The sequence below is a fragment of the Xyrauchen texanus genome, chromosome 38 (assembly GCF_025860055.1).
Source record: "Xyrauchen texanus isolate HMW12.3.18 chromosome 38, RBS_HiC_50CHRs, whole genome shotgun sequence".
Classification (NCBI taxonomy): domain Eukaryota; kingdom Metazoa; phylum Chordata; class Actinopteri; order Cypriniformes; family Catostomidae; genus Xyrauchen; species Xyrauchen texanus.
In genome coordinates, this window is record NC_068313.1 from 25,432,570 (window position 1) to 25,447,843 (window position 15,274).

The window sequence follows — 15,274 nt, forward strand, 5'->3', positions numbered from 1 at the left end:
AATGTCTCCAATATCAAGGTTGTGCATCCAATTAAACTCTTTAGTTTTGCGTTGCAAATGTATCTGTCACTTGGTAATATGGCTATACTAGCACAGTGTTTGCCCCCAGTGTTTGTTAGGCTGATATATAACACTTCTAATTGTCAATTTTCTATTCAACCTGTTTATAATTTTTAATATTGTTCACTCTATGCACTCATTGGTAATATTAATCAACTTCATGTTTACTTTAAATAACCTTTTTTGTTACTTTTGTACAATAAAATATTTCGGTATCGTGTTGGGTCGCAAATTGGTGTTCAATGCAAAATTTGCATCCTGAATCAAAACAAATGAAGAACTACTGCTTTAAAGCACAAGGAGTGTAATGTTTACCCTGCGGTTACATCAAAGTTTTCTTTTATTCTCACAGGTGTGTCATGCACAGAGGAACTGGACAAACATCCTTTAAGAAGGAGAGTCTACATAAGTCCTGTGGAGTCAATGCATCCAGTCAATGCTGCTATCGGCATCAAACAGACAGTGAGTCATCCACACTCCACTAGTTCCATTTGAGAGCTTAAACTCCATCCAAGCTTTCCTACAGTTCTCATTTACATTAAATTTGTGGATCATGGAGCCAATTATTGTTTTAATGTGTAGTATATTAACATCATGTATCCATGTTTGGTCCAGAAGCAAAATGTGATTAAAATGCAAAAAAGGAGATTGCATGCTTTGCATGTTTTTCACTCCAACTGAAATATGATCATAATAAGCACTGTGAATTTGTTTATGTGTTTGCTCACACATGTTGTAGCATGCAGAGTATGTTATGCCAGTAGGATGGATGTGAATTTGCTATTTGTTTTGGTGTTGGCCTGGCCACAGGTTACTGCCTTACTTCTGATTTAATTTAATGGGATAGTTCACCCAAAAATGAAAACTCTATCATTACTTACTCATTTCCATACCCTTTTTTAATTATTTTTTGTCCACATAAAAGGATGTGCTCAACCCCTTCTAATTAACAGGTTTGGCTATTCCAGTAATTCCAATGAATACATAAATTAATGCTATGGCATGCATTTACATACCAGAGTATGCTTCCAACTTTATGGCAACAGTTTGAGGAGGGCCCCTTTCTGTTCAGCACAACAATGCCCCTGTGCACAATGCAAAGATCCTATAGAAATGGTTTCTGGCATTTGTTGTAGAAGAACTTGAATGGCCTGCACAAAACCCAGACTTTAACTGCACTGAACACCTTTGGGATGAATTGGAAAGTATCTTGTGTCTGAATGGGACCAAATCCCCACAACCATGCTCCAACATTTAGTGGAAAGTCTTCCCAGAAGACAGAAAGCTGTTATAGCAGTAAAAGCAGGGATTAAAGCTAATAGTTCTTAATGTTCAAAAAGTACATATAGCTACAGTATGTTCTTCAGGTTTTCACATACTGTTGACCAAATTGTATAAAAATTCATTATTTTACTACAAGCAAGTGTGTGTGTTGCAGTGTTGGTGAATGATCAACACATGTGTGGTGTTTTTCAGGGCACAGAGAGGAGCTTAGAGCATTCCGCCCCACCCCAGATGCCAGTGCCAGGTAAAGCTGAAGCTCCTGATTGGTCAGTGTGACTGGTGCCATCCACTGAAGGCAGCATCCCTGTCACAGCTTAATGACTCGATAATCATGGAAGAGCTGCTCTTAATTTGGCATCTTTTCTAGTATCCTTGAAAAATAGCCAACAGCCACCTTAAACCGTTTAAAGAGGTTCTTGATGGGGGAAGGGTCTTAAACGTTGAAATATCCAAAGCTCTGTGCTGTGATTTCGCCTAGTTTATCTTTTTCAAAGCATCAAACTGCTTTTGAAAATTTACTTATTGCTTGTAGAAAAGGATTAGACATTTTAGTGTAAAATTGCCTCTTTAATGCAAAGTCAATCGAAGGAATTCTTTATACAGCCTATTACTGATTTGTTTATCCTAAAAGACTTGCTCAATTTCTGTTTTCTTTTTGCATGTATGTGTTTGCCATGCAGTTGGCAGAGCTTGCAAGCCCCAGTATCCTGGTCAATTTAAGACCTCCACACCTGAAACCAGGCCTCTTGAGCCTGGGACTTTTGACCTGGAGCGCATCAGTGCCTGGCTGGGTCAGTCGCACCAAATTTGTTCTAAAGCCGTTCAGACAAAGCATGTTCCACAGGTACATGTACATATACATACATGCATGTTGGGTTGTTTACGAGGAACATTTTGTAGGTTACAAACTGGTAATTACAAGGGTATTATGCTCTTAATGTGGTTTATGAGGACATTTCTAGTGTTTCCATAATTCAAATCGCTTAAAAAACATATAAATTATGTTTTATTGAAAATGTAAAAATGGAGAACGTTTTTTGTGAGGGTTAGGTTTAGGGGTAGAGATAGAGCGATAGAATCTATAATTCGTACAGTATAAAATCATTATGTCTATGGAGAGTCCTCAGAAGGATACCCGCACTAAAGTGTGTGTATGTGTGTGCGTGCGTGCTTGAGAGAGAGTTTAAGCAGCAAAGTGAGTAATGCTGCTAATTAAACTCTGTCTGTGACTTTTAATTTAAATGTATTCATTTGGACATTAGCTTGATGTCAACATTACGTAATTGTTGTTGCAAAGTAATCATGCTAATATGAGTATTAAATCAGTGTCACTTTTTTAAAGGCAAAAAAAGACCAGCTGCCAGATGTTTATCAAATTACAGCTCATAAAAACAATCATTGGAAGTTTTAATGGACCTAGTTGTCATTATTCAATCATTAATGTACAAATCATCAAATAAAATCATTGAACTTTATTCTCGATATAGAGACTCTAGCTAAATGATATCAAGGTATCAAAAATGGGTTTGCCATTTGTTTTTTAAATTAACATTATTAAATACTTCCTAGGGGGAACACATTTAAATGTATAATTTTAATGCACTGAAAGTCACTCAACAAAAGTGTCACCCAAATGCATAAATGGACTGTAACTGAAAATGTATGTGAACTTTGTGTTTGCTTTTGGTGTTTTTATTTAATAGTTTTTGTAGGACATATTCTTCATATTAATTGTTCCTCTACCTTGCTCTAACTCAATGTTTTTTATGTAATTTCACTTAAATCTTGTTAAATATTAATCACAATTATAAGTGCTGAATGGATACTTGGTGCAAGTGTGCATGGAGGATTTTTTCCTAAATCTCAATAAGACTACACAGCATTGATTTTGAGCATTACAACAATTTCTATAATTCCACAATTTCTAATTTCTCATTTTCCACCTCAATGCATGTCACATGGCTGAAGGCCCATTTACGTCTTCTACTTGCTACTAAAGCTGTTCCTATCATAAAAGGGACATTTAGGGGCATCATAAAAAGTAATGAGAATATGAGGCGCATATTTTACAGCTGTGTTACTAATTAATCCATCTCAATTTAATCTGAACCATCTTTACTAAAAACTTAGACAGGGTGGGGTTGGGTCGGTTTCTGGGAATGAGAATCCTCCGTGCTGATGCAGAGCCCCGATTGCCTGCCGAAGCCTTGGAAAAACCTAGATGCTAGAGAGAGACCATTTCTATTTCAAAGAGGCTCTTGTAATTTCTCAGTGCTCACGGCTAATTGGCAGCTTTACAGGGATGGGAAAAAGACCCGCTGCACTAACTCTTTAATAGCTGCCGTAATTGTGGGCACAAACATAGAGGGGACTCGCACCCCAAAAGGGCCAATAGTGGCTGTCAAAAAAGCCCCATGGTGATGTGCTACTAGAAAGATGGACAAGGCAGCTTATCGGGTGGTCCCATTAAAGGAGAGAATAAAAAAGGAGAGAGAGCAAGTTAGAAATACAAAATGGAGCATGGAAAGCTAGAGCCGCCTTGAACCTTATTAGTTAATGGAGCCCGTCTCTTTCAATTTACAATCACCCTTTGTAGCATAGCGAAGCTGTCACATTGCAGTGCGAATTGGGCTTTCCACTTCTTGGCAATCGTAAGTGTTTGTTGCTTGTGTGAATCTTTATAGCCCTGCTCCAGTTTTTCATCTTTGGCATCCAGAGAGGTGGAGGAGGAGGGAGTTGAGTATCAAGAGAATGTGCTCCCCAAGAGGTGCCCCCACCAACAGCAAGCTCAGCACACGTGCTCCTACACTCGCCCATCTATGTCATGTGACCTCCAGCATTACACTTATAAACGTCACCAAGACCCACAGGTATATCTCTCACACGCAGACATTTTCATAAACATCCTCTTCTTCTGTCTTGCAACTTCATAACCTTCACTGCATAAAATACCATTCTAGATCTATTCCTACATTCACATGAGCTTTGCAAATTAAAGCCAGGGCTGTTAATGTGTAGCCAATGTGGCTCTTTGCATGATTTTATTATGCACTTTGCACCTCTTTGCACTCCCCACACATAATTATGCTTGTAATGAGCTCCACTGCCAAAGATGTGGTAAACAATAGAGTCCTTGCAGGGAATTGTTAATCTCTAGCTATTATCATCTTGTCCCTCACTGTCACTAGAGGCTGCAGGAGAGACCTTGTTTCCATGATTCATTGAAGGGCAACACCTGTACAAAGTCGTGTTGGTGAGGAAATGTTTATTATCTAGACTTTTCTTGAAATTGTAGATGAATAAACAGTTTGCTTTCACCTGTTTATTAATTGCATGAATTGTCTTGTGCTAAATTGCACCTTGACTAAATTTGATTTATTTTCTTATCAACCAATCATGGAAAACCCAACTAGCTACTTAGCAAATTATATCTGAGATAATTGGAATTACTGTACGGTATGTGTGTGTAGTAGCTGATTTTCAGAATATAAATCTTTATAAATCAGATTGATTGTATGTATAACTCAAATGTTATTTGTAAATATTTGTATAAATTATTGAAAATGGGATTTCTTATGAGAAAGTATCTATTTTGTATCCAGGATTCTAATTCACCCCAGACAGGAGGCTTACACAGCCTTGTGCAAAGTAAAAAAAAAAAAAAAACATACTTTTAAGGTTTTTTCTTTGTTAGGGTTAGGGTTATAAATAGACAATGTATTTTCTATTGCACTGAGAAAATTCAAAGAGAAACATTTGACAAAGTGAAGTCATTCTTTCCTGACCAGTGACCCCAATTGTGGCAGATAAATCTATTTGACTTAAAGTAATATTCCGGGTTCAATACATGTTAAGCTCAATTGACAGCATTTGTGGCTTAACATTGATTACCTCAAAAATTAGCTTTGACTTTTTCTTTGAAAAAAGCAAAAATCTGGGTTCCAGTGAGACTCTTACAATGGAAGTGAATGGGGCCAATACGTTATCGTGTTCCAAAAATATAGACATATGACTATATTGACTACATGACTGCATAGACATATTAGACATGAACAATATTTGTGTTAACATGATCGTATTGTGATAAAATCACTTGCTAACCTTTTCTGTATAAATTAATATTAAATTTTACAACTTTGTTGCCATGAAGATGTAACGTCGTAAACCCTAAAATGATATAAACAAATATACAGCTCAAATTGTAACAGAAGTATTAATGTCAGTGATTTTAGAATATTAAACTTCACATTTTTGATAGGTGATATGATAGGTGTTGGTGAGAAAGAGATCAATATTTAAGTATTTTTTGTCATAAATTCTCCTCCCTGCCCATTAGGGGGCGATATGCCAGAAGGACCAATCACCAAAAAGAGAAGGAGAATAAGAAAGTGAAAGTTAAGTGGAAATTGACTGAGCAGGGAGAAGAATTTATAGTAAAAGAAGGATTTAAATATTGATCTGTTTCTCACCCACACCTATCATATAACTTCTGAATATATTGATTTAACCACCAGCGTAATCTGGACCAATTTTATTTTGCCCTTATGTGGATTTTGGAGCTTCAATATTTTTGCACACATTCATTTACATTGTATGGACCTAAAGAGCTGAGAAATTCTTCTAAAAATCTTTGATTGTGTTCAGCAGAACAAAGAAAGTCATACACATCTGGCATGGCATGATGTTGAGTAAATTATGAGAGAATTTTCATTTTTGGGTGAACTAACCCTTAAAGCAAAACTTTTGGGTCTGAATGCACAATTGGATAATTTGTACCAACTACCACTATAGCAGAGACATGTACCGTATGTAATAAGTGAATTCTGGAACACCACTATTGTTAATGCTGAAAAGGGATGATGTAAACCTCTGCTTTTTGTTTGAATGTAAAGGCATATTTTCATGTGTGCAGTGACACGTGTAAACCAAAGGCCTCAACTGGCAATTCGTCTCATAGTGGCCCCTGGCACTTTGGGCCCCTGAAGCTTTCTGAAATGCGAATGGCCTCGGCAGCACTGCTTGTCATCTTGTGTGCCCTCCTGCTAGCTGTTGTGATCTGGACCTTCATATCACATGATACCCCATGCCATTGGTCTAATACCTTAACACGTTCCTTCCACCTGGCCCTACATTACAATGGACCCCCTCCCACCTGATTATTCAGGCTGCAGTACTGTAAAGAAAAAAAGTGTATTTGTTAAACTCTTCTCTTTGCTTTTAGATTAAAAATGTCTTAAAGAGATAGTTCCCCCAAAAATGAACACAATTCCATAATTTTCTCACCCCTGTGTTGTTCCAAACCTGTTTAAGTTAACTGTTTTTGTTGAACACAAAAGTTAGAATGTTAGTCTCATTTACCATTCACTTTCATTGCATCTTTTCCATACAGTGAAAGTGAATGGTGACTGAGGCTGACAGACACGTTTGGAACAATGTGAGGGTAAGTAAATGATCACAGAATTAAACATTTATGGTGAACTATTCCTATACCTAAAAATGGGGTTCAGGAGGAGCTAAATCTGTTTGGCTGTTTTGTTGTGTTGGATAATAATTATACAAGGTTATCCCTGGATGCCGTGCACACGCCATTAAAGGCCAAGCATGTAAACCCAACAAAGTGCACTTAATTCTGCTCTGACAATAATGTTTTTATAATGTTAGAATGAATAGTATAAATAGTATAAAATTAAATTATTTAATGAGAGCTCAAGAAGCATCACTATTTGAAACTGCCTTGTCAAGCATGTTTACTTGAGTTTTCTTTAATTGTATTCAATTTAGCAAAATTCAGCAAAATTCAGGTTGTCTGACATTTTGTACAGTTTAAAAGGATTATTTCACCCAAAAAAAGAAAATTCTCTCATTATTAACTCACCCCTCATGCCATCACAGATGTGTATGACTTTTTCTCTTCTGCAGAACACAAATTAAGATTTTTAGAAGAATATTTAATCAATAAATAAGTAGGTCAATAAAAAGCAAGTGAATGGTGGCCTGAACTTTGAATCTCCAAAAATCACAAAGTCAGCATAAAAGTAATGCATATGACTCCAGTGGTTAAATCCATGTCTTCAGAAAAGATATGATAGGGGTGGGTGTGAAACAGATCAATATTCAAGTCCTTTTTTACTATAAATCTCCACTTACACTTTTTTGGCGATTTACATTCTTCATGCATATCGCCACCTACTGGTCGGGCTGGTCAAGGGTGGAGATTTATAGTAAAAATGCACTTAAATATTGATCTTGTTTCTCACCCACATCTATCAAATCACTTCTGAAGACATGGATTTAACCACTGGAGTTTTATGGATTATTTTTAAGATGACTTTGTGATTTTTAGAGCTTCACTTGCATTGAAAGAATCTACAGAGCAGAGATATTCTTCTAAAAAATTTCATTTGTGTTTTGCAGAAGAATGAGAGTCATACACATCTGAGATGGCATGAGTGTAAATTATGAGAGAATTTTCATTTTTGGGTGAACAATTTGCACATTTAAATGTTGGTCAACTGATTATTTATAGCTGATCAAAAACAATATAGCTAAATATAATGATGTAAAGGGAGAACTATAATTGTTGTACATTTCATATTGTAATGATTTCATCAGGAGCCACTGTACTGTACACTAATCAATGTAAACTACTTAAAAAGGGCATTCTGCACTTAGGAAGTAACATCAGTCCAATGAAGAGACTTTAAACCAAATCCTTGTGTGCATCAAGGATCGCTTTTACACTTATGTATGTTTTATGACTTCTACAATAAATGAGATGAATGAAAACAAGTGGCCTGCTGTGGATGGTAACTTTGGAATGCATGTAGTGCGATGTGCCATGTGATTCTCATTGTGGGGGGGGGGGTGCAGTCAGTGTCTTTCTCTGTGTATCTGGGCTGGTGGACATGCTGAAAGACTTTTTTGTGCTGCTGCCAGAGAAAAACACTCAAAATGATTATAAAAGAATGTTTCAAATTGAATTAGCACACAAATGATCTTTGGTGGAAGAGTCTGCACATGGCCTTTCAACCTCATCTCTGACCATTCAGAGTTGAACTAGTCAACACTGTGGAAAATGCAGTGTTCTGTGCATGGGTAAGCATGCATGTGTCTGGCTGTGTTTGGAATAAAATACTAGTTTACTACCTGCTGGATACTGTGCAGTGCAAACGCTGTATGCTGCCTACTATTTAGTAAGTGAAAAATTGAAACAATAGGCTTTATTCCACATGAAATGTAGAAAAAAGTTGTATGCTAGTGTTGCCAATGACCTCATAACACTGCATTTTCAATTTGGCAATATCTTGGAAATTAACATATTTTTAACAAATTAACAAAAAAACATATTAACTATATATATATATATATATATATATATATATATATATATATATATATATATATATATATATATATATATATAATGCATATACATTTAAATAAAATGTTTTAAGAAAATGCACATGCACACATTATTTATTTGGCAAGAACAAATCCTAAGAAAAACAGCATCAAACTGAACCATATGTCTATGCAAGCCTATAAATCCCAAGCAAATCAATTCTGGTGTCCACCTGAGGAGGACATAAACAAACAGAAAATTGTGGAGGATTTCTGTGGCCATAAAGCCTTTGGAGGAAATAGACTTTTTCTGAACACTGTCAAGGCCTTGAAGATTTGTGCTTCTTCTGCTGCATCAGTAATTGCTGATATAAAGAGTGTTCGGATTTGGAGGGGAAAAGGGTCCTGCTGTAATTGAATGACTAGAAGAGGAAATTACCTTTTTAATAAAAAATGTATATGAATTTATCTGGGCTGCATAACTCCCATGATCTCGAACCATTTTTATTTTTTAATGAGTGTAGATGCATCTTAATTTGGGGTCTCACTCTTGCAGTTGGTATCCTTTAAATTTGACACAGCAGATGTGTATAAGAAAATGTAAAAAATGTGAGCTGGAACAACCTGACTCTGGTTAGGCAGCATCGCTAACTCAGTTTTGAGATGGTTACTTGGAATTCATGTGATACCACTGACCATGTCAGGCCTTGCATATATCAGGGGGTTTGCCATGCTTGAGAATAGAGATAGCAATTTGTTTGCATACCATGTGGCTGAAACATGTGGTCAGCCTAATCTTGAAGGCACAACACTTTGCATTCCTGTGCATTGTGGAATGTTAATTATTTAAAACAAGCTGTAAACAATAATAATGAGGTCCTGCATATAAATGGTTCCATCCAACTTGGAAATAACTTTTTGTTTGCTGAGAAATGTAATGTTTAAAATGCTGATAATGTTAAACTAAAAAATACTTTGTCTCCTACAAAAATGACTAGATTGCCCAGGGAATACTTAGAAATAGAGTAGTTCTCCCAAAAAGGAAAACTGATCCTCATGTTATTTCAAACTCATATGATGTTCTTCTGTGGAGCACAAAAAGAGGTGTTAGCAAATTGACAGCATCAGCAACATTAGGGGCCGGTTATGACTAGCAAGGGCCCCGGGGCCTATTTTCTTTTAGGGAGTAACTTTCACCAGGCGGCGTTATAAGATTAAAGAGTAGCTCAAAATGCTTTATTAGAAACAGGAAGGCAAAAGGGTCCTATAAGAGGGCTGGGGGTCCTCATACTCAAAGGGCCCTGTTGAGGAGGCCTTGTATAAGTGTGGGGCCCACATATTTAAGCATACAAACATTTTGTTTTCAAAGTTGATGGGGCGTGTGACTTTGCACCCTAGTGGCCCAGGGTGTGTGCGTTCCTCTATCCTTCTTCATTTTATTTTTCAAAAGTTCAGTAAACCTGCTGTTCGGCACAGTTCAAGTTTGTATTCAACTTGTTTGGTCTGCAAACTCTATGCAGGCTTTGAATTTTCTAGACACGTTATTTCAGGATGAAACATTTCATATGCGATTATTGGTCCACTGGTTAGTCAGTTATGGACGAGTTATTCAGTCACATGTCTTTTTTATGCACATAGTGCATTTCTAACAATTTAAATACTGTAGGAGTTTATATATGGTAAATATGCTTCCATCTTAGTTTACTATACACATTTTGTAGATTATTTTATTTGCATCATGGTGTTTCCAACCAGCAGTTTGTCCAAAAATGAGCATAAAAATACATGGATGGAATCCTACCTACTGACTTTCATTGCACCTTTTTTAATGGTAAATGGTGAATGAGGCTATCAGTCCCTAACATTCTACGAAGCAACTCCTTTTGTGTTCCAGAGAGGAAAGTCAAATGGGTTTGGAACAACATAAGGAGTAAATTATTACAGAATAGACACTATTCCTTAACAGGTAAACTATGAAACAGGTTAATTCTATGAGGTACTGGAATTAAATCCACTATGTATACCAGAATTTTGCTTGATGAACAGGGATTTGAGGATCAGTGTTACAGAGTTATAGTCCCACTTGGCATCAAAGCCAATTCAATCAATAAAACAAGCAAACAAGATAGTCAGTTTCACATTGACTATCTGTTGTTTTTGGACACAGACACCATTAATGTGTTCTGCCTACACAAGTGGGCAAAGGTACTAAAGTAACATAATGAGATAGCATGGAGCTAATCGACAGGATAGGGCACCATTGGTTGGGACCTTGGCTCCAACCACCCCCCCTCCCACACAACAGGGCTCGGCCACAACAACAGTGGTGATTGAGATTGACAGGCTGTGTGCTTATAAAGAGATTACATGGAAATCCTTCCAAATCCAAAACTTCAGGACAGCACGCGTTTTTCTAGCTAGAACAGCTGCAACTCAAAGGTTGCCCATGCGTGAAGTTAACGTTAATGTTAGTAATGTTATATGCCACAAGGGACGCATTAACCAGTCGGCACAATTATAAAGATCAACAAAAAGTGCAGCTTGTCCAGGCTGTCCACTGGGGCAGTAGGATTAATATGGCTGTCAGTCCCAAAACTTGCTTGTAAAGCAACCTCTAAAAAATACAGCTTGTTTAAACACAAAACCATCTCTTAAAGTGCATTTTTCTGCACTATTCTGCACCATTTTGTATATAAGTATTGCGAGTGTGATCACACTGAAAAATGCGTACCTCATATGAAATCTGTCTGTGCTTACCAAAATTAAAATTACTGTCCCCAGTGGCTAAATCTAGAAGTGTTGTTGAACATTGGCACATGTTAGCGACAGTTTCCAAGTGAAATATCCCAGAGTGGTGCCAATAGTGAGTTGTAAAGTGAGTATTGTAATTGATAAAATACAGTGAACAGGAATGCATATTTTATTAACCATATGCCCTAATCCAAACCTTAATGCTAAAACTATCTGTCGGGTGGAAATAAATTTAGTCTGAAGTGGGGTTTTTCCCCTTTGCACAGCGAAATTCAACAGGGCTAAAAAGGTGTGGACGGATATTGAGCGCATGTGAAACCAGTGAAAAACGAATTGCCAAGCAGCCTCTTATTAATGCTGCACTTTATTCTCTGGGAGAGTGAAGTTACAAAGCAACTCACTAAAATGATATCCTTGTCCATTGTGAATATTCAGTGTAGCTGTGTTTGTGGAATCGTCCACACAAGAGTCACTGCCAAACCAAGGAACTTCCTACTGGTCAACAGTTTACCTTTTACCTGTCAAAGTTTACCAAACTTGAACTCTTTACACAAAATACGTGAGGTGAAATTCTTCACCACCGTAAGTCCAATCACACAAAAATTCACGATCTTGCAGATGCAATTAGTTCCTGGTGTCCATGGAACCAGAACCTGCATCTCTGAGGCTTCTCTTGCAATGTGCTATCAGTAGCACCACATGTAAAGGTAAGCACATTTGAATTGCTACAAAGATGGCTAATGGGAAATGGTGCTTGTCAGTATCTCAGCAGAATGTGGTCGAAATCAGGAACACCAGAACATTAGTTAGCAACAGTTCAAGTTCTTGTGTGATATTGAGGGTATACTACAAGTGCCGAGATGATATGGTTGTTCAACCAAAAAAACTAAATATGAAATGTTGAACACTTTATGAACTCAATGATTGCAGCTTTCCTGGCATAGTGGAAGGGGAGAATCACAATGCTGGACTGAAAAAACAAGATGTTGGATATAGCAACTATTAAAACTTAAGAAGACAGCACCTTATATATGGGAGTTGAATGCTTTACCATCACCCAATGTGTTTACTTGAAATTTGAAAAAGCCAATTTTGGGCACTTAACAAGAAAACATGCATTTGAAACTTCATTTTCTTCAACTGGAATACAGCGAATCATTCCATGTGGTAATAAGGCATTACTGATGCATTTGAGACAGTATTACTCTTCAAATATGCATAAACTAAATTACAGAGTACATAAAGTCTGTTATACATCATTTGAGACAGAACTCTTGTCTATCAGTGTGTTGCTGAATCATCACTCCAACAGCAGCAAAGTCATGAGGTCCTGAGCTCCCCAATAAGTCTCTTTTTTGGATCAGATCTGCCTAATGTAATCTCCCTGGTCCCAGATGTATGCTTTGGGCTGTTGAGGAAATAAAAAAGGAAGTGGACAGCTAAGAAATATTAATTCTACCAAACTTCTCCTAGGTACAGGTTGCAAAGGAGTGAAGTATGCCAGCGCAATCTATTTTACACAATGCAGCTGAAACCTAATTATACAGATTGATGTCCCATGGAAGGTGCCATTACCTAAATAGCCTCCTACAAAAGGAGGAGACTTCACTTCAGCCCCAATATTCTAATGGAAGCTTCAATATCTAGATTCAAATACATCCTGACTTTCTCCAGTGTGCTGCTGGAGTAAGATTTTGTGCAGCATTTAATTCCCCTGTGTAGGCACTTCACTTGACAATGACAGTAAGCCTGGATAAATCCCCACCCTAGCTTCTCCTCTGAGAAATATTTAACTATAGGCATGGGCTAACCTTATCATCACTTAATTCTGATTTCTTTCCCATTGCACATCTTAGCTGTTCACTATGAAAAGACTGAATAAAACTAATATTTCTTCCCACCAACCAACTAACTCAGCTGTTTAAGTGCTACCACCAGGCTCTCAGAATCCTATCATCACACCTAACTCAGGGGGCTAACAGAAGTTAATTGGCTCACTCCCGATCACGGTGTTTACAGCTGCGTGCTGGAACACCGTGATCGGGAAAAAACACGTGTTGGCCATCCTGCCACAGTGCCAGCTTCTTAAAATAAGACCTCTGTATAGTGGATGAGAGCATGGGAAATGGAGTTGACAGTCAGACCCGTGAGGTTGACGCAGCCTTCAGTAGAATCTGTCAGAGCAGAAGCACCCCACCCCCAACTTCACCCCTCTGCTCACACACAAGCGCACGCTGTCGCAAGGAATTAGTGTGGCAGAAATACACACACTGGCTCCTTCACCCCACCCCACCCACAGGCTGGGCAATTCACAACAGCAGCACAACATCTTCCTGTCCCTGATCCTTGAGCGTATTGACATCAGATGTGCGTTTACAGGCGTTTGTCGAGTTTGTGTGGGCTGCCGAGATAAGAATCCTGTGGATGCCCTATACCCAGCCATCATTTCATGTGATATATGCCCTAACTCTAAGAACAGCGTGCTTGCTGAAGGATTTGCACTGTTCATTATGACAATGAATTTTGAGTTTAAGAAAGTCTCAGATTGTATCAGTGAATTATACAATTGAACAATGGCATCTTGCAAGCACATTTATATTCACCTGTCCAGACCAGTTATGATCAGGAGGCATTAGTCTGCAAGAATACCAAATATTCAATATTGGGATTACAATAATATTTATAGTGGTTACAGTAGGTGGGTGGGGGTTTGGGGTGGACAGTGTTGGGTGAATTTCTAAAAATAGTAATCCACTTCCAGTGTTGGATGTAATATATATACAAAGTTATTTCAATAATTTCATTACTTTTTTTAATAAAAAAAAACAAAAAAAAACTTGAGTAGACCATTACATCTCAAATTCATGTGACTATCTTTCAATAAAGTAAATTAATTAATTTGGGTTACAAATTTCTAATATATACATTGAGTACATTTAAAACATGAATTACGCTAATATCTGCTTGTGTTTGGCAGCAGCTGAATGGTGTGTGCTCAATAATGAGTCAATGAAGGAAATATAGACATTATTTTGAATTTGTTGAGCTGAAAAAACAAGCTTTTCTGTGAAATGTTTTCAAAAGTAACTTAAAAGTAATTAGTAATGTGATTATTTTTCAAATTAAGTTATCAGTAAAGTCAGAAATGTGATTAGTTTTAGAGTAGAAATTTTTAATTGTAGTGAATTACTTTTTTGTGTAACTTACCCAACACTGTCCACTACAAATGACTAATTACCCCTCTAAAATTGTAATCAGATTACTTAACTGATAATTCATCAGACTAGCAATCACATTACAGATTTACTTTTAAATTGCTTTCTAAAACAATTTGTTTTTTTCCACAACAAATTCACAATCATGTTAATTTCTGTTGTCTCTTAAAGGGATAGTTCAATCAAAATAAAATAAAAATCTCTCATCATTTACATGCCAACCCAGATGTGGCACTTTCTTTCTTCTGCTGAACACAAACAAAGATTTTTAGAAGAATAGCTCTGTAGATCCTCACAATGCGAGATGGGTATCAACATTTTGAAGCTCCACATAAAGGCATAAAATGATGATAGGTGTGGGTGAAAAATAGATAAATATTTAAGTCCTTTTTTTACTATAAATTCTCCACTTTCACATTCTTCTTTTGTTTTTGGCAATTCTCATTCTTTGAGCATATTTGAGAATTTAGAGTATTAAAGGACCTAACTATTGATCATATCATTTCTGAAAATATAGATTTAAACACTACAGTTTTGTGAATTACATTTATGCTACCTTTGTGCATTTTGGAGCTTTAAAATGTTGGTACCCATTTACTTGCACTGTATGGACCTATTGAGCT

At 37.0% G+C, this 15,274-nt stretch overlaps 1 protein-coding gene across 1 annotated transcript in view; it reads left to right on the forward strand.

The window, feature by feature from the left end:
* The window catches only part of LOC127631945 (nesprin-2-like), a 35,394-nt gene extending 28,024 nt beyond the window's left edge, over positions 1–7,370 (forward strand). The window contains exons 8-13 of the mRNA XM_052110365.1: positions 413–522; positions 1,537–1,588; positions 2,025–2,188; positions 4,029–4,214; positions 4,533–4,597; positions 6,257–7,370. Of these exons, the coding sequence (XP_051966325.1) occupies positions 413–522; positions 1,537–1,588; positions 2,025–2,188; positions 4,029–4,214; positions 4,533–4,597; positions 6,257–6,500 (821 nt within the window). The 3' untranslated portion in view covers positions 6,501–7,370. The remainder of the gene's footprint in view (positions 1–412; positions 523–1,536; positions 1,589–2,024; positions 2,189–4,028; positions 4,215–4,532; positions 4,598–6,256) is intronic.
* Positions 7,371–15,274: the final 7,904 nt, after the last annotated feature.